This window comes from Pecten maximus, chromosome 8 (genome assembly GCF_902652985.1).
Source record: "Pecten maximus chromosome 8, xPecMax1.1, whole genome shotgun sequence".
Taxonomy (NCBI): Eukaryota; Metazoa; Mollusca; class Bivalvia; order Pectinida; family Pectinidae; genus Pecten; species Pecten maximus.
Window position 1 is genome coordinate 40,270,352 of NC_047022.1, and position 27,347 is coordinate 40,297,698.

The following is a 27,347-nucleotide window of genomic DNA, read 5'->3' on the forward strand; positions in this document are numbered from 1 at the left end:
TTAGTGGAGATTTAGTGGAGATTTCCATTTACTAGCTAGTGGTAGGATGGTTACTCAGAGAGCGAAAGGATGTTAGTTCGAGGCCCAGCATAAACAGGGTATATTTCAATACTCCTTCCTAACACAGATTTGGTACCGTAACTACTCCAAGTATTAAGCTTTAGGAGATTGGGAGGCTTCCTTGGGGCAGAGAAGACTTTGGGAAGGCGGGAGTCGTGTAAAAGTGGAGAGTATAGGTCACCTTACTAGTTAGGAATGTCCCTTTGGTGTAGTGGTGCAATATCTCCTCGGAGAGCGAAAGGTCACTAGGTCGAGGCCCAGCACAGGTATTTTACATGACCCTATTTAAGCTGAATACTACAACCAAACCACAATGTTCTAGAATGGCTGCAGTGATTTCCACGACTCAAACATTTTAATTCAGGTGTTCTAGACTGATTGCCCGAAAAAAAATCCTACAAAAACTGACCTGATAACTACAACAGACCAAACAACACCAACTGTTACATCATGTTTTATAGTTCTCTTCAAGTACCAATTTATACATATAAATTAATTCACAGACATAAACAATAAAAACATATACTAATGACTTACAGGGAACAAACAGTGATGATAACAGCATTCAGTACAACTAACAAATTAATAGTTACATAATGATATATTCATCACTCGATGTTAATTTACTGTTTTTAAGATTAATGTTTTAGAAGTAAATTTTCTAGATATTTCTTTTTATACATTGAATTAATTTGAGTGTAATGTGATCAGTACTAGATAAAAGCACTACTGACTTGTATATCTGTATTGACAACTGACTTGTATATCTGTATTGACAACTGACTTGTATATCTGTATTGACAACTGACTTGTATATCTGTATTGACAACTGACTTGTATATCTGCATTGACAACTGACTTGTATATTTGTATTGACTACTGACTTGTATATCTGTATTGACAACTGACTTGTATATCTGTATTGACAACTGACTTGTATATCTGTATTGACAACTGACTTGTATATCTGTATTGACAACTGACTTGTATATCTGTATTGACAACTGACTTGTATATCTGTATTGACAACTGACTTGTATATTTGTATTGACAACTGACTTGTATATTTGCATTGACAACTGACTTGTATATTTGTATTGACAACTGACTTGTATATTTGCATTGACAACTGACTTGTATATCTGTATTGACAACTGACTTGTATATTTGCATTGACAACTGACTTGTATATTTGTATTGACAACTGACTTGTATATTTGCATTGACAACTGACTTGTATATCTGTATTGACAACTGACTTGTATATTTGTATTGACAACTGACTTGTATATTTGCATTGACAACTGACTTGTATATCTGTATTGACAACTGACTTGTATATTTGCATTGACAACTGACTTGTATATCTGTATTGACAACTGACTTGTATATTTGCATTGACAACTGACTTGTATATCTGTATTGACAACTGACTTGTATATCTGTATTGACAACTGACTTGTATATTTGTATTGACAACTGACTTGTATATCTGTATTGACAACTGACTTGTATATTTGCATTGACTTTTATATTTGTATTGCACTGAAATAGTAATGAAATGTTTACTAGTATTTGAAGTATATGTATTTTAGCAACTCATAAAACATCACATGTACAGATTTCTGTTTAAACCATCACTACAAGTACCCATTTGTAACATAAAGGACAAGAACAACATCTGATGTTACACTGCTATACTATACTAGGTCTTACTTCACACTTTTAAACTGGTTCTGTTTTAACAATTTCTTTTATACAAATGTTTATATACATATAGATATGTACATAAAATTATCCACAAATCACTTTTTTTGGTCAAGAGGCCCACAGGTAGCAATGAAAACAAGAGGCCCAAATGTAGTACTGAAAACAAGAGGCTCACAGGTAGTACTGAAAACAAGAGGCCCAAATGTAGTACTGAAAACAAGAGGCTCACAGGTAGTACTGAAAACTAGGTACTGTTGTATGTACTGACTGTATACACAACATTTTCTAGGTGAGAAATTGATGTTTACTGAAGCATACAGGACATTAATTATAAGTCAGATTTCTCTGAATAATTACACTTATCAATACGAGAAAACAACAAGATTTGACTCATCAACTACTTCAACAGAATGGTGACAGCATGACATGTTAGCAAGATGACACGCAACAAAATGTGTATCTTATGAAATTGTGTGTATCATTCAGATGGGTCCAAAGCACTATCATCAAGTCCAAAGTAGTGTTGAAATGGTGATGAGTTTGAAAATCACTTCAACAGTTTTCTGGTCTGCGGGATTTCAGTTTTTGCGGTACTCGATTCTCTCTACCTTGACATCATTGTTTATATATTTGTACACATAGGCTACCACTGTTGACTGCTGTATATCCAGGATAACAAATGACGGTGAAGTGTTGCTGGAAAAACAAAACACAGGATTCTTACCAAGACATGTATGTGATACCAATGATTATTTTTATAAGTTCTCAAAATTACATTATCACTTTACAACAATGCTGGTTTAGTTTATCACACATTTAGTTGTTTTCCTCCAGCAGGATCAACAAGATTGTTAAGTTTACATTCCAATAACTTTCGGAATTGCTGTAAAATAAACAAGACTTAAGCTTTACTTTAGAGAGTAACTCAATCTCCGTCCTAATTCAATAGCTACTTTAGAGAGTAAATCGATCTCCATCCTAATTCATTAGCTACTTTAGAGAGTAACTCGATCTCCGTCCTAATTCATTAACTACTTTAGAGAGTAACTCGATCTCCGTCCTAATTCATTATCTACTTTAGAGAGTAACTCGATCTCCGTCCTAATTCATTAGCTACTTTAGAGAGTAACTCGATCTCCGTCCTAATTCATTAGCTACTTTAGAGAGTAACTCGATCTCCGTCCTAATTCATTAGCTACTTTAGAGAGTAACTCGATCTCCGTCCTAATTCATTAGCTACTTTAGAGAGTAACTCAATCTCCGTCCTAATTCATTAGCTACTTTAGAGAGTAACTCGATCTCCGTCCTAATTCATTAGCTACTTTAGAGAGTAACTCGATCTCCGTCCTAATTCATTAGCTACTTCAGAGAGTAACTCAATCTCCGTCCTAATTCATTAGCTACTTTAGAGAGTAACTCGATCTCCGTCCTAATTCATTAGCTACTTTAGAGAGTAACTCGATCTCCGTCCTAATTAATTAGCTTCTTTACAGAGTAACTTGATCTCCGTCCTAATTAATTAGGTTCTTTAGAGAGTAACTCAATCTCCGTCCTAATTCATTAGCTACTTTAGAGAGTAACTCGATCTCCGTCCTAATTCATTAGCTACTTTAGAGAGTAACTCAATCTCCGTCCTAATTCATTAGCTTCTTTAGAGAGTAACTCAATCTCCGTCCTAATTCATTAGCTACTTTAGAGAGTAACTCGATCTCCGTCCTAATTCATTAGCTACTTTAGAGAGTAACTCGATCTCCGTCCTAATTCATTAGCTTCTTTAGAGAGTAACTCAATCTCCGTCCTAATTCATTAGCTACTTTAGAGAGTAACTCGATCTCCGTCCTAATTCATTAGCTTCTTTAGAGAGTAACTCGATCTCCGTCCTAATTCATTAGCTTCTTTAGAGAGTAACTCGATCTCCGTCCTAATTCATTAGCTACTTTAGAAAGTAACTCGATCTCCGTCCTAATGCATTAGCTACTTTAGAGAGTAACTCAATCTCCGTCCTAATTCATTAGCTACTTTAGAGAGTAACTCAATCTCCGTCCTAATTCATTAATTAGCTACTTTAGAGAGTAACTCGATCTCCGTCCTAATTCATTAGCTACTTTAGAGAGTAACTCGATCTCCGTCCTAATTCATTAGCTACTTTAGAGAGTAACTCGATCTCTGTCCTAATTAATCAGCTTCAAATTTTAATTTCATATTGGTGGTTCATTCACTGTATGAAAAACGTACCTGTCTAAAGCATTGTATGCTCCTGAAGCTGAACCAGGGTTAATGTAAAATTTGTTTTCATGCTCGAATGCCTCAAATTTGTGTGTGTGACCAGAGATGAGTATATCTACATCTAGCTGACGCTGAACCATAGACAGACTTTCTGTGTCACCCCAGGGCACCACCTGGTGGCCATGACACAAACCAATACGGAACTGTCCTACTGTCACAACCTTCTGCTCAGGATAATTCAGGTTCTGGAACCAAACCAATAAAGGAATACTGAGATAATTTGTTCAACAAATAAAAACGAGCTGCAAATGGCGGCACAATATACGAATAACATGTAGTGTTATATACTATCTTGTATTTAAATAAGATTTATATCACCATACGAGTGGTTTAGTGGCATGCTTTTACGCTCACCTTTACTTTCACTATAAAGACAATGCTTAATTTTCTAACATTTTAAAGATTACCAGTAAGCCGACGTTACTAAAGTAGTTTCCAAATCATTACACAATACTTAATATCATAATTATAAAGCCTTCTTAGTTAAGCCATGGCCCTTAACAGACATCTGACAATGGAATCATTATATATAGAAAGCAAAATTACAGCAAAGTTCCCCTTTAGGAGCCCACTACTTGGGTCACACCAGCCTCATTTATAAAATACTTTTTGGGCCCCGCCTGCCTGTCAACAGGAGTCAGTTCAGCCTCATTTACATAAAATATGACTGTCCTCTCCCAAAAATGTTTCACATAAAATTTGGTTGTAATCCACCAAAGGGTTAAGGAGGAGTAAAGTTTTAAAGCAAAAGTTCAGCCAAGTTCCCCCCTCTGTAGCCCCACTCCACTGGTCCCAGGGATCATACAGGGATCATACCAGCCTCATTTGTATAAAATATGATTGACTTCCCCAATGATGTTTGACACCAAATTCAGATGTAATCAATCTAAGGGTTAGGAAGAAGTAAGGTTTTATACCAAACAGGGCTACAAAACAATCTTATTGCTTTAAAGTTGTTTGAGGAACAAGATTCCTGTTTTGTAAATAGCTGACTTTAATTATATAACATGACAACATTACTTTCTCTCAAGTATGCATGAATCTTTTGAGTCTTCATTTTTAAAATGGATGGGTATGTATTGCTGCATAAAATGAGATCATAATTGGTTGATAGCCTTAATCAGCTTCAGTCTATCAATCAATCTTATCAGTATAAATATGACTTACATCATCAAAATCACCCCTCACAACGTGAACATCACTGGCTAGTGTCTTGAGATAGTCGAATGACTCCTTTGTACAAAGATTTCCTGTACATAAGATGTGTTGTATCTTTCCAGGGACAAGTAATTTCTTGAACCTTGACGGCAGTGTATGGCAACGGTGAGGAAGGTGAAGATCTCCTAGTACTAAAACCAACTGAAATGAGAATTAAGCATGTAACAACTTACATATTTCTTTTTATCTATAATTCCTGAAGAAATGTGATTATTCAGCTTAAACACTTGCCCTTTCTGTTGATACACCCATAATAAATAGCCCCATTGGTATGATAACAATGCTGGTGACTCTAATCAATCCAAAGATTTATTGCACCATGCTCTTTTTATTAGAAAGTCAAATGTATTAAAAAAGGTGCAGAGTCCTTCAGTGCTTATATTAATATAACAGAGCTTATAACAGAGCTTATAACAGAGCTTATAACAGTGTTAATTTAAAGTAGAATTGGGATGTAACAATGGTAAATACTCAGCTGCTTCCTACTGTCTTCGTAGAGAATTATTTAGCCTATTGTTCAGGGTGTTAGACTAGTAGATTATGAATCAAGGACCCTTGCATTGGTTTGATCCCCTTCAGAGGCATTAAAGAACAAGACAATTTGGCAAATTCGTCACCCACCTGACAGGAAATAATATGCCAAGAATGCATAGATGATGAGTTTATGGGCCAAAGACAAAAATAAAGCTCAATTTAAAGGGACCTACTGTTTATTACACAACACATCACTTTACCCCGAATGTGAATCCATGTCCCAAGTATGAACTCCAGTGACAAGTAATGTACTATAGGAGACAGATCCCTTGTGCTGGTTTAATCTTAAGAGTTGGACCAGCATATAAACAGTTCAGGTCTCAGTGAAGCTCTAGAAATCCTCCAGGTGGACATGGAGCTATCAGACAGTGGTGACACAGCATCCACATCAGAGACAGGTAACATAATATATAGACTACAGGAGTTTAGAATGCAAGTCACATGAACAGTATGTCAGGGTGAACTTGAACACTTCGATACATGGATCAATAGTGCTTACATGTACAGGTCAAAGAGATTTCAACTTTTGCAGAAACTATGTACACATATATAGGTATCTTTAAAAATAATCAGTAAATTGTATTAATGTTTTCAATGCTACAGACTAGGAAATGTTCATTCAATAGATAGCCATGATGGAACATTAAAGAACATTAAAAATAGATATGATCATCGTGATATTAATTGTTTCACGTTACAATGAACGACATAAATGTCATTTTTTAGTACTTCAGTGAACAAGCTCTCCTCATTTTATTGTCCTGAAGAAACTCGCTGTTCAGCAAAACTGGTAGATGGATCCATAATAAAGAAAATTCAATTGATCCCAAGCTTGCTGCGGTTGACTCTATTCTTAGGTTTTCCTTAAATACTGGTTGGTATCCAGGCAAAGGATCAACAGAACCAACCAAACCTGAACTAAAGTAACAGGGTTGCAGCTCTACTCTAGGATCGGTGTTAATTTTATCCAAGGTGCGGGCAAGATAGTTTTGCCGCTCCAAGGGCTAGATCAAGAGGCTCTCATCTTTTTGAGATAGAACCTGGGTTGATGTGTGTTGTAGGGAGTGGTCAAAAAATTCGAAATGGGAGTAGGGTGGCAGGTTCAAATTGTAAATTGTGAACAGAATATAGTGACACAGTCACCTTCTAGCCTTTGGGGAATTTCCTTGCAGCCTTGTGATAGGATGTTCACTAGTTCGAGCACCAGCATGGAAAGCTTTGTATCATTCATTACTCCTTCCTATTACAGCTTATTACACTAATACTTGTAGTTTCCTTCTGACTTGGCTAGGGGGAAATTATTTAACTAGGGGTCACGGGTTGAATTAGCCCGAGTTTCTTCTGGCCCTGACACCATGTGGTGCAAATACAATAAAATATATTAAGGTATTTATTTACCCCAGAACACCAATTTAGTCTCATCTAGATGTTTTATTCTGTCAGTATAGACCCTCGCGTTACGCTAGTCAAAATTTCAAATTTCAGGAGTACCCCAAGGAACCTGTTTGGGACCCATCCTTTTCCTCATCTACATAAATGACTTACCAGATTACATTAAACACAGCACCCTCAGACTTTTTGCAGATGACAGCATCATTTACAAAATAATACACAACATCAATGATGCAACCAAACTACAACAAGACATAGACGCAGCAGGCAAATGGGAACACGATTGGCTGATGACCTTTCACCCCGACAAATGCAATATCATATCCACATCCAACAAATGCACAAAAATTAAATACCCATACAAACTCCACAACCACACATTACAACAAGTAGATTCCAGCAAGTACTTAGGCATAACATTACAGAACAACCTTAAATGGGACACACATATAAACAACATCACATCAAATGCAAACAAATCACTAGGATTTTTGAAATGGAACCTAAAAATAAACTCACAACACATCAAAGAACATGCATACAAGGCCATTGTTAGACCTAAACTGGAATACTGCTCCTCCATATGGGACCCTCACAACACAAGTCAAATAAACCAGTTACAAAAGATACAACGCAGAGCAGCACGATACATACAAAACAGATACCACAACACAAACTCAGTACAAGACATGCTAGACAACTTAAATTGGCCATCACTACAAACAAGAAGACTACAAACAAGACTCATTCTGTTCTACAAAATCATACACCAACATGTATCCATAGAATACAGCAACTAAAAAATATTGCACTTAACCAACAGACTGACAAAACAGCAAATGACATGTGGAACAAGTTTAAATCGACACTCCACGAATCAGTAAGCAAAAACATACCTCAAAAACTCCTGACCTACAAACACCGACTTCCATGGATGACACACCCCCTACGCTGCCTCATAAAGCAGTCCAAACGTCTACACTCCAAAAGCCGCACTAACCACCACCTCACACAAAAATACAAAACCATAAAAGCAGAAGTACAGAAACAAACACGCAATGCATACCTAAACTACATAGAGAAAATGATCAAAGACATACCCATAAACGAACCAGATTCCCCACACTCCTAACCGAAAATACAACCCCAAAAAACTATTCTCTTACATCAAAACCACAAGAAAAGAAAATACTGACATCACATCCCTTCGCAAAGACGGACATCTGACTACAGACCCAACCGTAAAAGCAAACATCCTCAATCATGAATTTCAAGCCACATTCACAACAGAACACAACAACAATATACCAGACAAAGGACCATCGCCACACCCCACCATGCCGCAAATCCACATTACACGCAACGGAGTAGACAAATTACTAGGAAACATAAATCCCCACAAAGCGACAGGACCTGACCAAATACACGGCAAAATTCTTAAACAGCTCAAAGACCCCATATAGCACCCATACTCACAAAAATCTTCAACACTTCACTCAGCACAGGGACACTACCACATGACTGGAAACACGCAAATGTAAACCCAATATACAAGAAAGGAGACAAACACAACCCCACTAACTACCGCCCAATCTCACTCACCTGTATCGCATGCAAAATCATGGAACATATCATCACAAGCGCAACAATGAAACATCTAGAGGACAATAACATACTCTACAACCTCCAACACGGCTTCCGCTCCTCAAGATCATGCGAAACACAACTCGCCACATTCATACACGACCTAACACTTAATAACAATACAAACAAACAGACAGACATTGTCATAATGGACTTTGCCAAAGCATTTGACAAAGTCCCACACAAACGCCTCCAGTACAAACTCAAATACTACGGAATTACAGGGAACACACTCACATGGATTACAGACTTTCTAACACACCGCACCCAAACAGTATGACTTGAAGGGAAACAATCGGACAAAGTCCAAGTCACTTCAGGAGTACCTCAAGGAACCTGCTTGGGCCCCATACTCTTCCTCATATACATCAACGACCTACCAGACTACATCAAACACAGCACTCTCAGACTCTTCGCCGACGATAGCATCATCTACAAGACAATCCACAACATAGACGACGCACACAAATTACAACAAGACATAAACGCAGCAGGACAGTGGGAACAAGACTGGCTCATGAAATTTCACCCAAACAAATGCAATATCATATCCACTTCAAACAAACGCACCAAAACAACATACAACTATAAACTGCACGACCACACACTGCAACAAGTCGACGCCAGCAAATACTTAGGACTCACACTACAGAAAAATCTCAAATGGGATACACACATCAACAACATCACCGCAAACGCCAAGATCACTAGGCTTCCTAAAACGCAACCTGAAAATAAACTCACAACATATAAAAGAACATGCATACAAAGCCCTAGTGAGACCCAAACTGGAATACTGCTCTTCCATATGGGACCCGCACAACACAAACCAAATCAACCAAATAGAAAAAATTCAACGCAGAGCAGCACGATACGTACAAAACAGATACCACAACACAAGTTCAGTACAAGACATGATGGACAAACTCAACTGGCCCACACTTCAAACACGTAGACTCAAGACCAGACTCATACTATTATACAAAATCATTCACCATCATGTCGCAATAGACCCACACGGCATCATGCACCCAGCAGACCCTAGGACAAGGCAAACACACCCCTACACCTTCAGACACCTATCTGCCACCAATGACACATACAAATACTCCTTCTTCCCACACACAATAACACAATGGAACCTCCTCCCAGTGGCAGCAGTACAATGCACTACACTAGAGATCTTCAAGGCACATATACACAATGCAGCCCTTGATGATCTCAAACACACACCATAAACACACCCTCATAATGTTTTATCTTAGTTTCCACTAAAAAAATTAATTTAAAAAAAAACCCTCTCACTGTAACCAAATCCCTGCACTGTTTTTAATTCTTTTAAAGCATAGTACAATCCTTCTCACAACCGTAATCGTCATTTTTGACGGAGGTTAGCCAACCAAAGAAGAAGAAGAAGAAGAACATCCTTCACCCAACAGACTCTAGAACCAGACAAGCACACCCCTACACTTACAAACACATATCTGCTACCAAGGACACATATAAATTCTCCTTCGGAACCTCCTCCCGGTAGCAGTAGTACAGTGCACCACACTAGAGGGCTTCAAAGCACACATACCACACTCAGTCCTTGAACCCCTAATAAACAAACACTAGGTCAAACAAGTTTTTTTTAAATCAGCGCCCCTGTGCACCCAACACCAAAACACACTCCACATAATCGTCATTATTGACGGAAGGGAGTTATTATAAGAAGAAGAGAAGATCTATGACAACACAATTATCCATTTCATTTGAACATGAAGCAAGGGTATTCGCCTCGTCTGTTAATACACCCAACTATTCAATAGTGTATGATGCGAGTACATGTGCATGAAGTAATGAATGAATTACACGAAGTCGTGTTTGTGATTTCTCCCGACAGGAGATCAGAGCATATCAATGGGACCAAAAACACGCGTACGTTAGCCTGACACACCCCCACGATGACGACTGCAATTATAACATTGATCTAATTAATTCTATTGCCATAAGAAACGGTTGTCTCTCAAAAAACGTGATTCTATTGCTTTCCAAAACAACTGAAGTGCCGAGTTCTTAACAAAAATTATACATAGACAGTCATTTTACCATCTTGCAATCCAGAAGTTCATGTGATCAATATCCGGAAATAACATAGAGAACTACTTCCGTGAATTACGTTGAAACACGTGTCCTGATTGGCAAGAATGCATAAAATTTGGCCAATGAAATTAGTCGTTTCATATTACGCTCGGTTAAAAGACGACTATGGCGGTCTGCTTGAAAGCAGTCATTCTGATCTTTAACTTTTTTTTGCTCACTTTTAAGACTTATTGTTGAAAACATTCCATTCGTCAGCAAGTTAGATTCCAACTGATGATGAATCCAACATGAAGTGCATTATCCCAGGCGTTCACATCAAAGGTGCAAAATCGAAGCACATCAGATTGCGTAAATGTGTTAGATCTATCTGATCAGTGATTGTAAACAACAGAACGAAAACTCTTCATTATTATTGTTATATGTTTATTCATTTTGTTTTGTTCTCTTGTATATAATTTTAAATATGCTTTAATATTCTACAAATAGTAGTTACTGTGCCAAATCAAACTGATTGTGGAAACTGGAAGTAGAGTGTTGAATCTGGTTGAAACTAGAGGCTTCATTGATAAGACAGCAGTCATATAATGTAATGATTTATTGATAGGATAGCTACTGTTGTAGCCGAAAAGTATTTGACAAGTAGACAGAAGTGTGAAGTATTTTTCCGCAACAACAGCAACGATAATGATATTATCCGGCACTTCCCCCTGAAAAGTATGCCCAATCAACTGAGTGACAGAGCCTGTACTTTTTTACCAAATCTGAACCTTTAATTAATAGGCTTTATTCACTTCCATTATTGTGGGACTATAGTTCATGGTGTCAAGTTGAAAGAACAAGGAAAAACATTTATTCTCAGCTGATCATGAGTGCCCAAACAGGAATCAAACCAAGTCTGGCGAGAGAAACATTGCTTGGTCAGCTTAATGACTGAAACCATATACAAATGTATATAATTATGGAAAACGACTGTATCCATCCTCCAATATAGCCCCTCCTCCCCTAATGAATAATTGAAGTATTAAGGTTTGGGGATGACTTATTTTATTTTATGATTAATTCTACAAAAATGAAGAAGCTGGCTTATTTTTTGGGCAAGGGCTGCCGGGGGTTATTTAAAGCTAATTAGTTGATTATAAACCTGCCAACACTAGAACACCAAAGGAAAAGAGGGGACCCAATTAAGGAATTTAAAATCTTGAAAATTATCTATGATGAACAAGTTTCAACATTTATGTTCCAAAGCAATATATTAATGTAAACTGAATATTGGGAAAAAACATTTTTTAGTTTCTGTGTTGAAGTTGCCTGGAACAACTTAATTGCCACAACATGTTATAGATGTAAAACAATTTGAAATTCTACTGCAGGACTATCATTGAAGGGAATTCCAACAAACAATTTAGCTATTTTTAGATACAAAGGACATTTAATTATGCCAGAAGTATTAAATATTGTAATATCAATTGATATGGATATATAGAGGCTTACAGCCTGCATCCATTATTTTATTATTAAATCCTTAACCTTTTACACCAATGTGAAAATGGTATTTTCCAATGCAATTTTGTGCCCTGCATGGTTTCATTTCAAAATATTTTATTCAATCAAGCATTTGAATTAATTTGCATATACTATTTCATAATAGAGATAGAATTTAGATATAAAAATGGATTGGACAACAGGCTAAGCCTATACAGGTCCTTTCCGTACTTCCGTTATCATAAATATTATAAATAATCTTAGTGGTATAGTTGTATTTCTAATTATGTAACGATATATATATTAAATGTTATATGTTTTATATGTTAATTATCAGTTAATGGAGGAAAAGAAAGATCATAATTGAGAGGAAAGTTTTGCTTTATAATAGAGAAGATAATTTATTGAAGAGAAAGTTTAACAAAGAAGAGAAAAGGTCAATAAAAAAAAAATATTAAAAATTAAAAAAAAAATGAATAATAGATATAATAGTAAATAATAGAGATGCTGAAAAAACAAAACAACAGGGAGAGATGAAAAAGAAAAGAAAGAAAAAAAAAACCATCGCCTATCTTCATACATAATAGATACATACATACACTTGTACATACATACACTCACATACACACTGTCACACATAATTATATTGTGTTATATAACATTTTGGTGTGTTTTTATAGTACAAATTACTTATAAGTTTAAAAAAAAAATAAAAAAATTTAAATATGTACATGTACTTGTATGAAATAAAATAATTTCATTAATTTCATTTGATTTCTCAAGAGGGCCACTTAATAAAATATTCACATTTACCAAACCAATAATATTAAATACTGTGTATATATGTATTCTAAATTCATTATATATAGGACATTCTAGAAAAAAATGTTCAGTATTTTCTATTGGTGCACCACATTCACAGGAACCATCATCAGTCAAGTGATCAATAAATTTATCACGTTGTAAGTCACTTGCATTATTTCGTAATTGACATAGTAATATATTAAGATTCCTAGGGTTACAGTTAATAAAAGTTTCAGAAATTGTTGTTGGAAATAATGTTTTTATCTTTGATTTTGTGTCCTGGTTTTGGATGTTGACAAAATAAATGGGGGAATCCAGCTGAATTTGGATGCCAAATTTATTTTGTGAATATGTTTGTTCATGTAAATCCCCATTATCAATTCAGTGAAATGTGGAATACCCTGTATTTCTTTTAGGTGTTACATCCTTGCAACAAGTCTGTACATAAAAGGTTGTAAGCAAATAGCTTGTTGAAGGACTTTAAATTTGATTCTTAACACAGAATAATTACCTATGAGATAATTAGTTGTATTGTCAGCAGCATGTTTCATTTCATTGTAACATGCTGCATTAATGTTATTTATCATCCTATTGATTCTTTTTCAGTGTTTGGAAGAGCAATCCATTCCTTGTCAAAAATTGGAGATGAGCTATACTTTGAACCTTTAGAACATGGGGTTAGTATAATTATATGAAAATTTGAATCATGAAAGAAATTTCACTAGTCCAACTGAACACCAGCAAATAGTAGATTGTGTAAGGGTCAATGAAAATATCAATGTTTGCTTTGGAAATATATGTAGTATTCCATACTAGATAGAAATAAAAAAGTTACAGAAACTGCAAAACTGTACACAAGATAATTGACTAAATCATTTCTTTCATATTGAGGCCAAAACTTTTTTTTTTACTTGGTTCTCAGACTTTGAAGTTGAAAAAAAAAGAAAGAAAACCTTAAAATTGCCTCAGATATTTTTCCTGGTTGAGGAAAAAAACTATCTCCATTATTTTTTTGGGAGAATATGTGGGGGAAAAAAACATCAACAAAACTTTCTCCTGTAATATCCACTATACTATAGCTATTTGACCTTGAAATAGGAGCTCATGTTCATTAATGAGGAACAAAAATAAAGGACTGTGATAAATCATTGTTCCCACATTTTGAAGCAACTGATATGAAAATGGATAACGATTGGTTTGAAAAAAAAAATCACTCCTGTTTATCTTCCTTACTCATCTCTTTTTAGAAAAAAAATGACCTGAGAACCAAGTAATTAATTTTATTTATAAGCCTAATTAGTTATGCATATGAAATCTTAAACTTTTCATTCCTTGTTTTCTATACTTACAGCTGGCATTGAGGACAGTGAACTCTTCCAGATCAGCCTATGCATGTTTCCTGTTTTCTCCCTCATTCTTCCAAGACTATGATGATGGAATATCTGATATTTCATCTCAAAACAGTGATGAGGATGCACTCAGGTGTAAAATTGGGATGAAGGTGAGAAACACTGTTTTACAGTAGGTGATTACATATATTCAAGTATATTATTTGCTGATTTCTTATCAGTCTTGGTTTTAAATTTTGATTCAGGTTCAGGTATGTTTCGGATATTTTCATAACGTTGATCAAAATACCAGCCATAGTCTGATGTGTTATATTTTGTGTTCTACTTTTAAATTTTATTTTGTTTTTTCTTTAACATTCTCAACTGATTAATAATATAATTATACCTTTCTTCAATAGTCTTGTCTGACTGTGTTTAAATCGATGGCCAGCATCGAGAAGACAGTGGAGAGATGTAAGATCAAAATGAATATGCAGGAAGCACGGCTGATATTCCAACTTCATTGTAAACATGGTATGTTAAAAATATACTTGAGAAAACAATCATCTATCTGCTCAGCTATGATTAATCAGACAAAGAACACCTAATTAATCAAATTAATCAAAGTACACCTAATTAATCAAAGTACACCTAATTAATCAAAGTACACCTTATTAATCAAGTTATTCAATGTACCCCTGATAATTCAAATTAACCAAAGTACACCTTATAAATCAAATTAATCATACAAATGAAGTACACTAAGATAGAAAGTGTTTTAGTAAATGATCTGAGATTTCTATAAAGCAGGGTTTTGAGTTCTAGATATCATTTTTTGCAGTGGCTGTATTTTGATGCAGCAATTATTTTTTAAGAAGTGAAGTTTTATAACACAAATTGTATCGCAAAAAGAGAAATATTTCATATTGATAGAGATAAATTGTTTTTTTATTACTTTAGGTATTGTGAAGACCCACAACTTAGCCTTTATAGAGTGTGAGACCCTCCAGGCAGTGTTTTCTAAAGACATGTGTATCAACAAGCTCACAGCTCATCCTAAGTATATCAGATTATAGTCACAATTAATACAATGTTGCCATACATTTTACATGATTAAAAGAAATGGAAGCCTTTAATTTTGAATCATGACAATAGTTTATTAAAACTTTTGATCTGTTTAATTTGTTCAAACAGTTTGAAATATTTCTTATAAATGGCTAGCATTGATTAAGTAATTTGGTGTGAATGATTTTGCTGTGTCAGTGATTCTATTTCATTGAATACAATATAATAGGCAATAAATTGAAATTTGATTCTAAACGAGTATTCCATCTTTTTAAAATAAAGTTCACAGAGAGTATTATGATATGGCATTGTCTGTTCGTCCGTCTGCATAAACTCTTGTTCGCAGAACTCCTACAGTTTTCTGTCAATTTATTTGAAAGTTGGTAGGCTTTCCGATCAGGTATCAAGTTATGTTTAATGAGAATAGATTTTGCAATGAAATGATATTTATTCTGTTGTAGATTGTTATCAGATGCTGTTTTGAATTTCCAAAGTAATCAAGAGGAAATAACACTGATTGCATCTCCTGAAAGAATAAGTCTAAAAAACTATGTGGAAGAGGAACCAGGTAATACTAGTTAACAATCCGTGATAGGATTCTGTGGTTTGGTACATAATGCATTATTGGTTGCTTACAAAATTATTTTCAGCTGAGAAAAAAAAGCGAATATATGGTGAAGTCCAATGAAATGTTTTTACATGTTGTTTAATTATTACAACAACAATCCTTTTCCTCTTACATGTATAATGAAGTGGAGGTATACTGGAAGCAGCATGTTCTTCTGCCTGTCCTCTATTGATAAGACTTTGTCCAAACACATATTAGATTACCTTTCAACAAGTATTATGTTGCTTATCTTTCTCCAATTAAATCACTCAATATACAAATCTTCCAATGCTGTGTTATATTATTTATTTTGATGTTATAGACCCAAACAAAGTTATGCATACAATGTTGAACCTTGACCCCAGTGAGTTTGATAGCTGTCAGGTTGGCGTGGACGCCGAAATCACCTTTTGTCTAAAGGAGTTACGGGTGAGTGTAAATATCAGTGATTACGGGTGAGTGTAGATATCAGGGCCCAGGAAAAACTTTCAAAAGCACTCGTCCATCGGACTAGTGGCCTGGTTAAAAGTACTCGTACGAACAAAGAATTCACTAGTCCGGAAATTTTCAGAATTATCTGCTTTATACAACATTCTCATTTTTTACAGTATTCAAAACAAGGCTGTTTACCATTTGTATTCAACTTTATTTAATTCATATGACAATTGAAACTTTTTGAAATTCATTATTTCATTCAAATACAGTTATTCATTGCAATTTAGATGTCAATTACGACTAAAGCAACTACAAGTACAGGACTGTAGCTAATGTAAACATCGGAAAAAAGGTCGCAATACACGAGTAATTGTGAGAAAGATTTCAATGAGCCAGTATAAAATATAGCAGTGACTTAATCAGTTATTTGTTAGAGATCATAATGGTTCCGGTTTTCATTTGAATCAGTCGTCTCAACACAACTGTCATCCTGTTTTTAGGTTGACTGGCAATAAAAAAAACAATCCAATTTTTGTTGAGCCATTTTTATTCAGACATCCTCGGACAACACCCATTATACTTACATGTCACCCGGAACACTCAGAGGTTATTGGTCATCGTACATGGACTTACGATCTACAGACGAAGATAAACCTACTTACCTGCTACCATGCAGAAATTTTACTATTTTTCGTAATAATGGCACAAAAAAGAATACATAACTAACAATGCATCGATTGTTAAGCAATTTTATTAACAAATACTGAAATAACATAGAAAAATTCTTCTCGTCCGACAGACTTGTTGACAACTAAAATCACTCGTCCGTCAGCAAAATCTACTCTGTTTGAAAGTCAGCAGGGGAATGTAGTAACCCTGTTTGATAGTTATCAGGGGAATGTGGTAACCCTGTTTGATAGTTATCAGGGGAATGTGGTAACCCTGTTTGATAGTTATCAGGGGAATGTATTAACCCTGTTTGATAGTCATCAGGGGAATGTGATAACCCTGTTTGATATCTATCAGGGAAATGTAGTAACCCTGTTTGATAGTTATCAGGGGAATGTGGTAACCCTGTTTGATAGTTATCAGGGGAATGTGGTAACCCTGTTTGATAGTTATCAGGGGAATGTGGTAACCCTGTTTGATAGTTATCAGGGGAATGTGATAACCCTGTTTGATAGTTATCAGGGGAATGTGGTAACCAAGTTGATAGCTGTCGGGGAAATGGGAAAAACATGTTTAAATCTGAATACCTTGTCTGATATTAGCAGAACATATTTATCATTGCTCTTTTAACATAATACATTTGATCTGCTTGTTTGCTGTATTGGCCACAAGTACACTTAGGGTTTGTTTCCAAGATGTAATGTTGATATTACAATATAATAGTGCTTTTTTCAGGCTATTTTATCTTTTGGTGAAGCCACAGGAATGCCAATCTCTCTACAGTTTGAGACGTCTGGAAGGTAAGCATGTCTGTTTGATTTATCTAGTTTAGTTAGACGTCTGGAAGGTAAGCATGTCTGTTTGATTTATCTAGTTTAGTTAGACATCTGTAAGGTTAGCGTGTCTGTTTGATTTATCTAGTTTAGTTAGACGTCTGGAAGGTTAGCGTGTCTGTTTGATTTATCTAGTTTAGTTAGACATCTGTAAGGTTAGCATGTCTGTTTGATTTATCTAGTTTAGTTAGACGTCTGGAAGGTTAGCATGTCTGTTTGATTTATCTAGTTTAGACGTCTGGAAGGTTAGCGTGTCTGTCTGATTTATCTAGTTTAGTTAGACGTCTGGAAGGTAAGCATGTCTGTTTGATTTATCTAGTTTAGTTGGACATCTGGAAGGTAAGCATGTCTGTTTGATTTATCTAGTTTAGAAGTCTGGAAGGTAAGCATGTCTGTTTGATTTATCTAGTTTAGTTAGACCTCTGGAAGGTAAGCATGTCTGTTTGATTTATCTAGTTTAGTTAGACGTCTGGAAGGTAAGCATGTCTGTTTGATTTATCTAGTTTAGTTAGACCTCTGGAAGGTAAGCATGTCTGTCTGATTTATCTAGTTTAGTTAGACCTCTGGAAGGTAAGCATGTCTGTCTGATTTATCTAGTTTAGTTAGACGTCTGGAAGGTAAGCATGTCTGTTTGATTTATCTAGTTTTGTTAGCTCACCGGTTACGAGTAACCGAGAGCTAATGCTGTCGCGTTGGGGTCAGCGTCCCACCCCAAAACTTTAAAGTTTTTGAGGTAAGTTTTTGGAAAGCTTGTAAGTCCAAATGTATACACCTCATGCCCTTCTAATTTGGTTTATACATTCATTAGAGATCCAGGAGTGATGCTGTGGCAAATCATGCAGAAAAAAATTGGCATTTTGGTATTTTACCATTTTGTGGACTTACTTTTTTTGACACAAAAACTCACTTTAAAGATTTTGGGGGTTAGTTTTGAAAAGCTTGTAAGTCCACACCCTTCTTATTTGGTTTATACATCCATTAGAGGTCTAGGAGCGATATTATGTGACATACAATTTCAAAATGACATGCTTATACATACATAAAAAATGAATGCATAGTGTGATTGCTGCCGCCGGTGAGCTTTCGCAATCATTGATTGCACTTATTAGACTTCTGGAAGGTTTGCATGGCTGGTTGATTTATTTAGTTTTGTTAGACTTCTGGAAGGTTAGCATGGCTGGTTGATTTATCTACATGTAGTTTTGTTGGACTTCTGTAACATTCTATGACATTTGCTTGCCCTGTAGTTCTGTATTTGCAGACCTCTACTGTAACATTCTATAATATTTGCAGACCTCTAATGTAACATTCTATATTAAATATTTGCAGGCCTGTAGTGCTGTGTATAGACAGTGACAGTGCATTTGAAGCCAATTTTGTCTTGGCAACTTTAGCTGACCAACAGCAATCTCAGTCTGGGGCTGTCTCACAGCAAGCTTCTTCATCTAGGAGTGTCCCACAGAAACAGAACAGGTACTGGTTATACAGGGAGGTACTGAAAAGTCATTCTGATTTTGTCTTTGTTAAGCCTTTGATAAACCTTTTTAATGGCAGGATATGGTATAAATTATTTGAGAACTATCAAACATGCTAAAAACATTTCCGAATTTCTTAGATCTTTCAACACAATTTTAAACCAATTTGAGACAAATTTTATAGTTTTGGTGAAGACATTCAATCTACAGTCAGTTATATCCAGCTGTGAAGCCAAGGATACTGTTGTGTATTTGGTAGCCCCATAGAGACGGGGCAGTATTTTTGCCATATCTTGCGTTTTACATAGTAAATACGTATACTAATGTATACCAGGTTGATACGTGTTTATGTGTCTAAAGGCTCAAGATATAACAAAGAAAAAGCAAAAACCCAAAGGATGGATCCCCAAAAAGAGTCATAAAGTTATGAATGGATTTGAACCCAATTTGGTCAGAAACATCCTTGGGGGAAGGGGAACAGATTTTGCATAAATGGTGACTCTGACCCCCAAAGGGCCAAAGGGGCTGGGCCCATCAGGGGAAATAAATGTAATTCATCTAAATCTCTACTAGTCATAAAATGATGAATACATGTTCTAAAAACAAGTCTTGAGGTCTTCCAGACCTTAGAGAGTCTGGACTTCATTAATCTGTAAAGCAGTTGGGATCCCCACACTATAACCATATATAGCATTGTTTGATATTTACAAATAAAACGAATTGAACATAACATTATTTTGACATTTGTTCTAATCCAACCAGTTGAGCGATACAGGCCCTATGGGCCTCTTGTAATTGGTAGTCATGATGATTTTAATTGGTTATCATGATGATTTTAATTGATAGTCATGATGATTTTGAATAATTTGAAGGAATTATGAATAATGAATCAATCACAATATATGGTATATGGATATAGAGGCAAAATATGGCTGCATCCATAACAGTTACTATAACTACATGTATAAGATATCGGATATAAAAGTTATCCAGTAGGTGTTATAACATTGTTGGGTTGGCCTTAAAAGAATGAAGGGACAAAATTGTTCAGAGTCTTTAGGATGTCTTTTCTTTTAAGTTTTCTTTTATTTACCAGAAAATCCAAACCCAGTGATCATGTATCCTGCAATCAAAGAGGACCATCTAACAGAGGTGATGGAGACCATAACATCAATGAGGCCACCAATAACCACAAAGGACAAAGAAAGGGGTAGGGAATTCAGTATATGGTAATAGACTGTATGTTGTGTTGTTTACAGACTGTATGTTGTGTTGTTTTGTGTATAGAACAGACTGTATGTTGTGTTGTTTACAGACTGTATGTTGTGTTGTTTACAGACTGTATGTTGTGTTGTTTACAGACTGTATGTTGTGTTGTTTACAGACTGTATGTTGTGTTGTTTTGTGTATAGAACAGACTGTATGTTGTGTTGTTTACAGACTGTATGTTGTGTTGTTTTGTGTATAGAACAGACTGTATGTTGTGTTGTTTACAGACTGTATGTTGTGTTATTTACAGACTGTATGTTGTGTTGTTTACAGACTGTATGTTGTGTTGTTTACAGACTGTATGTTGTGTTGTTTACAGACTGTATGTTGTGTTGTTTACAGACTGTATGTTGTGTTATTTACAGACTGTATGTTGTGTTGTTTATGGACTGTATGTTGTGTTGTTTTGTGTATAGAACAGACTGTATGTTGTGTTTACAGACTGTATGTTGTGTTGTTTATGGACTGTATGTTGTGTTGTTTTGTGTATAGAACAGACTGTATGTTGTGTTATTTACAGACTGTATGTTGTGTTGTTTACAGACTGTATGTTGTGTTGTTTACAGACTGTATGTTGTGTTATTTACAGACTGTATGTTGTGTTATTTACAGACTGTATGTTGTGTTGTTTACAGACTGTATGTTGTGTTGTTTATGGACTGTATGTTGTGTAGTTTTGTGTATAGAACAGACTGTATGTTGTGTTGTTTACAGACTGTATGTTGTGTTGTTTTGTGTATAGAACAGACTATGTTGTGTTGTTTACAAGCTATGTTGTGTTATTTACAGACTGAATGTTGTGTTATTTACAGACTTATGTTGTGTTTTTTACAGACTGTATGTTGTGTTGTTTACAGACTGTATGTTGTGTTATTTACAGACTGTATATGTTGTGTTGTTTTGTGTATAGAACAGACTGTATGTTGTGTTGTTAAAACAGGGGACACAGGAACACAAAAAGTCACTTTAAAAACTTCTGCTTGTGATTGCCTTGTCATTCATAGTTTTAATCAAACAGTTCCTTATGGAAATTTAATTCTCATATTTAAATTTGATAATACTGAAATTGAATTTTCAGTTTAAATCTATATGACATGCATTTTATTTGGAATAAAAAACATTAAGAAAAAAAAAATACAGTGTAGATAATAAATATGCATTCAATTTTATGAAAATGCCTTCATCAGATGCAAAGAATTTGTTTTGTATCCTACAGCACAGAAAAACAGAATAGGAGTGAGCGTCTAGAAATGGCCTATGTAGAATTGATGGAAGATGATTTCAATGATGAAATGATCAATGATGACACTGACCTGACTTTACTGACACATAAGCAATGCCAAAGTGAGCCAGCTGGCCATCATCAAGGCAGAAATACAACTGAACCTGCGAGAGAAAGCCCAGTACCACACACATCTCGTCAGGAGGTTCCAATGTTTACAGCTCGGACATCTCAGGAAAGCGTGGACAGCCCTGTTATACCCAATCAGTCAATGACTAAGGTACAATGACTAGTCCATACTGAGATATAATAATCTGTCCATCACTGAGGTATGATAATCTGTCCATCACTGAGGTATGGTTAATCTGTCCATCACTGAGGTATGATAATCTGTCCATCACTGAGATATGATAATCTGTCCATCACTGAGGTATGGTAATCTGTCCATCACTGAGGTATGATAATCTGTCCATCACTGAGGTATGATAATCTGTCCATCACTGAGGTATGATAATCTGTCCATCACTGAGGTATGATAATCTGTCCATCACTGAGATATGGTAATCTGTCCATCACTGATGTATGATAATCTGTCCATCACCGAGGTATGATAATCTGTCCATCACCGAGGTATGATAATCTGTCCATCACCGAGGTATGGTAAACTGTCCATACTGAGATATGATAATCTGTCCATCACTGAGGTATGGTAATCTGTCCATCACTGAGATATGGTAATCTGTCCATCACTGAGGTATGATAATCTGTCCATCACTGAGGTATGATAATCTGTCCATCACTGAGGTATGGTAATCTGTCCATCACCGAGGTATGATAATCTATCCATCACCGAGGTATGGTAATCTGTCCATCACTGAGGTATGGTAAACTGTCCATCAGTGATGCATGGTAATCTGTCCATCACTGAGGTATGATAATCTGTCCATCACTGAGATATGATAATCTTTCCCTCACTGAAGTATGATTATCCGTCCATCACTGAGTATGATAATCTGTCCATCACTGAGGTATGATAATCTGTCCATCACTGAGGTATGATAATCTGTACATTACTGAGGTATGATAATCTGTCCATCAGTGAGGTATGATAATCTGTCCATCAGTGATGCACGGTAATCTGTCCATCACTGATGTATGGTAATCTGTCCATCACTGATGTATGGTAATTTGTCTAGCACTGAGTATGATAATCTGTCCATCACTGAGGTATGATAATCTGTCCATCACTGAGATGGTAATCTGTCCATCACTGAGGTATGATAATCTGTCCATCACTGAGATATGATAATCTGTCCATCACTGAAGTATGGTTATCTGTCCATCACTGAGGTATGATAATCTGTCCATCACTGAGGTATGATAATCTGTCCATCACTGAGGTATGATAATCTGTCCAGCACTGAGGTATGATAATCTGTCCATCACTGATGTATGGTTATCTGTCCAGCACTGAGTATGATAATCTGTCCAGCACTGACTATGATAATCTGAAGTACGATTATCTTTCTCTTATTAAGATATGTTAAACAACGTCCTGGATAGGTGACATATACTACATAATGTTATGGTAGGGAACATGCATTTGCTTGCAGCTAAATTTTGATTTGTACTTGTTCATTTACAGTCTTTTGACATGAGTGCTGCAAATATTACATTTAATGAAGATGAGGAGGAGGAGGAGGAAGATGTAGTGCCTGGTACACCGCCGAGGAAAAAGGTACGACATCCAAATTTCTGCTATATTCTTGTACAGTATCAAAAAGGATCTGTCTGTACATACATAACCAAATGGCGTCCTCCTCCCTCAACCAACATCATTTTCGTATGCCAGTTAAAATTTGAGAGTATTATGATATAGTGTTGTCCATCCTGTGTAAAATCTTGTATGTCTGGAAATCTCCTTGTACAGCCTTTAAACTTGGTGTGCTATGATATGAAATTTAGTTTGAAACATCCTGAGGGTGTTGCCAATAGGGGAAATAGAGGTTGGTCCTTTAAATTGCTACTTGTCATCAAGTTATGAATGGATTTGAACCCGATTTAGTTAAAAACATCCTTGGAGGAAAGGGAACAGTGTTTTTTATAAATATTGACTCGGACCCCCCTGGGGCCTGAGGGGTGTTGCCCAATAGGGGAAATGGAGTTTAGTCCTATAAATTGCTACTTGTAATGAAGTTATGAACCAGCTGCAAACATAGACAACATCTGTAGCCTTTCTTACAATTGTTTAGACTGCTTTCCTGCGCTATTTATGGCCAAGGAATCACTTTGGTCACCACATTTGCTGCATTGTTCATAAAAACAGTCAAGCCTGTCTTAGCAACCCCATTTTTTCATATCCTCCCATTGCATTTCACTACAATTAGGACCTGTTCTTAGCAATTTCCTCTCTATTGCAACCAACAACCTTGTTTTTAGTTGCATTACACAATAGAAACACTGTATTAAGTCTTACATGTCAGTGCAAAAATCGTACCATAATAGAATACAACTATCTTGTATTTTTAAAGAAAATATAATTTGTTATGATCGGTAAAATGTCTTTCCTTGCATTTTGAGTAAACACAGTATATGATAAACAAATGTGACGTACAATTCTAACTTCTAACAAGAGACCACCTGTCTTCTGTGACATTTTTACCGGTTCCCTCGGAAAGTTGTAGAAGACGGGTTTGACATTAATTGACATTACAGAATTTGGAAGTGGATGCCTCAACATGTACAGCATCAGCTGAATCAAGACTTGTAACGTTTTACTTACATTATTATTGGTCTAAAAAAAAATCAAAAAGTTCATACCAACATTTTCTTCTCTTTTCTGAAAGCTAGTATAAGCTTCAGCAACTATTTCATATTTTGCAACACCATTCCAGTAAAGATAGCAAAACACCTTGTCCATTCAACATATTACTTTGCTTCATTAATTTAAACATCATAGTTTGTTTTAATGAATTATGCTTGCCACTATTATTCAAATAACACCTAATGAATATCCAGCTCAGATTACAAATTTCTTGTTAACCTTAACATCAGTATGTTCTAGTCACTAAAGTGGCACATTGATACCAGCTCTCTTAAACCCACTGTCATCGGATGATGGTGGGCTGTTCAAATCACCATGTGACCGTTGTTTGACTATAAACATTTCTTGGTACCACTATTTCTCATAAAGTACTGAATGGATGTTTCTCAAATTCCATTTGGTCCCTAGTTGTACATGCTCCTTTTTGGGACTGATCAGAAAACAACATGACCAATAGGTCGGCCATCTTGGATTTTGACAATTACTATGTTACTGCTACTTCTTAGAAAGTACTAAAGGTTTCTTTCAAATTTCATAAGTGGGCTCCTTATGGTTCCTAGCTGTGCATGTTACATTTTGGAACCACTCGAAAACTACATGGTCATCTTGGATTTTGAGATTTTGTTTCCGCTTTTTCTCAGAAAGTAATGAAGGGATCATTCTTAACTTTGATGTCTGCTTCCCCTTGGTCCCTAGTTGTGGTTAAAATCTTTCTTCTGTAGGAATGAAAGGATTCAGTCCATATTTGTCTGAGCATCCCTGGGTCAAGGGGAATCAATTTTGTATAAATGGTGGGCTTGGCCCTCTAGGGACCAGCTGAGGGGCAGGCCCAATAGGGGAAATATAGCATTTATTTAAAAATCTTTCTTCTGTAGGAATGAAAGGGTTTGGTCTGAAGCATCCTTGTGTGAAGGGGAACCATTTTCATTAACTGTCCCCTCCCCCAGTTTTAAAAGCTGTGTTGGGATTAATTCTCAAAAAGTATTGGTGTTATTCCAACTAAACACAACTATACAAAGATCAATTTTCAAAAAGTTACTTCATAGCTGCAAAAGCAATGCAGGTCTATTGGGCGTCATGTTAAAATGCACAAATATGGTTCCTACATAACCTTTTGATTTAATATTTCTCTAAAACTATGAACATGTCTGGGAGATGCTAATAAAGGTTGACTGGTTAAGGGTTGAAATTGACTGAAGCAATAATATTTCTGCTTTCAATATATACTCTTTTGACATTTATATCTGTTTACAGTTCCGGTCGCTGTTTTTTGGTAGCTCTCAGGCAAGCACACAAACACAGTCGGTTCTGCAGACCAGTGTGGTTCTGGCAGAGGACACAGACGAAGAAGACTGACATCTATTTTTGGTTCATTAGACAACACTGAGTCCTGGGGCAGGATGTCCTTTAAGATTTCAGACATCCAAGGACCACAGCCGGATTCAGATTTTGTGATATTGAAGGCCATAAATATGGATATTTTAATGAACTTCAGGGTTATGATGCATACAAACCTTGCAACTGTAGAATGTATTTTTGAAGATCTTTTAGGAGGATTTCCTTAGCATTCTCAATGAAAGACTATATTGCTTTAATAGCAGTGTTATATATTTACCAGTAACACGGAGTTGATGAATACAGTACTATGTAAATTTTGAATGGCTATGAGGCATATCCTCAGAATAGTGTTCAAAGATGAAGGGACAATTTTTATTCAAAAGATTTATCAAATTTTGTTTTAAAGTGCTATTCATATAAAGTGTTTGTGGAGATCATGCTGCAAGTTAAATGTTTTATCCAGATATCATTGTTATTTATTATCATTGACACAGTATCCATTTTCTCTAATAATAATGGATATCATTATTTGTTGAATAAAATAAGTATTTTTCATATGATTTGGTTTTGTAGATCGTAATTATTTCTATATGCCCTTAACAATGGGTCGTATTATGGTATACCCTGCGCTGTCCATCCGTTAACTTTTCCTTGTTAGCGCTCTCTTTCCTTTATCTATCAACAGATTTTGATCAAACATGCTACATATATTCCATGGCACAATAGCTCAAGCGAGTTTGTGTTACGGAATTTCACGATTATTTTTACCTTTCATGTGAAACACTACAAAAGCTCACAACAAACTAAGTTTAAATGTTACAAATTTTATTTTTATCAAACATTCCACATGTGTGATTTCTAGAAAACACTGTAACTTTCATTCTGCACACATATTCCCCAAATTAATTGTGATGTAATGATATTCAAGATAGAAGCTAACCTTACGCAATGTTCCTTGATTACCACATAAAAAGTGTTTGCTAAATATGCCATGTCATAAGAAACAACAGGATGACAGCAAATCTTTATAGAAATGTCAACACTGGTATAACAGTGCCAAAAAGATA

General features: G+C 35.7%; 2 protein-coding genes across 2 annotated transcripts; one reads left to right on the forward strand and one right to left on the reverse strand.

The window, feature by feature from the left end:
- Positions 1-1,205: 1,205 nt before the first annotated feature.
- On the reverse strand, positions 1,206-11,016 carry LOC117333503 (vacuolar protein sorting-associated protein 29). The gene is made up of 4 exons (XM_033892819.1): positions 10,936-11,016; positions 5,224-5,415; positions 4,006-4,241; positions 1,206-2,466 (listed from the first exon to the last, which is right to left on the reverse strand). Exons 1-4 carry the CDS (start codon positions 10,936-10,938, stop codon positions 2,349-2,351), a joined length of 549 nt encoding a protein of 182 aa, XP_033748710.1. The 5' UTR covers positions 10,939-11,016; the 3' UTR covers positions 1,206-2,348.
- A 73-nt stretch (positions 11,017-11,089) lies between these two features.
- Positions 11,090-26,837, forward strand: LOC117333500 (cell cycle checkpoint control protein RAD9A-like). The gene is made up of 13 exons (XM_033892817.1): positions 11,090-11,250; positions 13,822-13,892; positions 14,567-14,716; positions 14,963-15,077; positions 15,504-15,603; positions 16,070-16,176; positions 16,538-16,644; positions 18,055-18,119; positions 19,482-19,625; positions 20,724-20,837; positions 22,113-22,398; positions 23,764-23,856; positions 26,197-26,837. Exons 1-13 carry the CDS (start codon positions 11,217-11,219, stop codon positions 26,296-26,298), a joined length of 1,488 nt encoding a protein of 495 aa, XP_033748708.1. The 5' UTR covers positions 11,090-11,216; the 3' UTR covers positions 26,299-26,837.
- Positions 26,838-27,347: the final 510 nt, after the last annotated feature.

What these genes read in the sequence shown, in the direction of transcription:
- LOC117333503 (XM_033892819.1), bottom strand. An exon ending in TGAGGGGTGATTTTGATGAT is followed by an intron (nt 4,242 to 5,223) that starts GTAAGTCATATT and finishes GTTTGGTTCCAG; the next exon opens with AACCTGAATTATCCTGAGCA. An exon ending in GCATACAATGCTTTAGACAG is followed by an intron (nt 2,467 to 4,005) that starts GTACGTTTTTCA and finishes TTGTTTTTCCAG; the next exon opens with CAACACTTCACCGTCATTTG.
- LOC117333500 (XM_033892817.1), top strand. Translation starts at nt 11,217, where the DNA reads ATGAAGTGCATTATCCCAGGCGTTCACATCAAAG. An exon ending in CACAAAGGACAAAGAAAGGG is followed by an intron (nt 20,838 to 22,112) that starts GTAGGGAATTCA and finishes TGTATCCTACAG; the next exon opens with CACAGAAAAACAGAATAGGA. An exon ending in CCAATCAGTCAATGACTAAG is followed by an intron (nt 22,399 to 23,763) that starts GTACAATGACTA and finishes GTTCATTTACAG; the next exon opens with TCTTTTGACATGAGTGCTGC.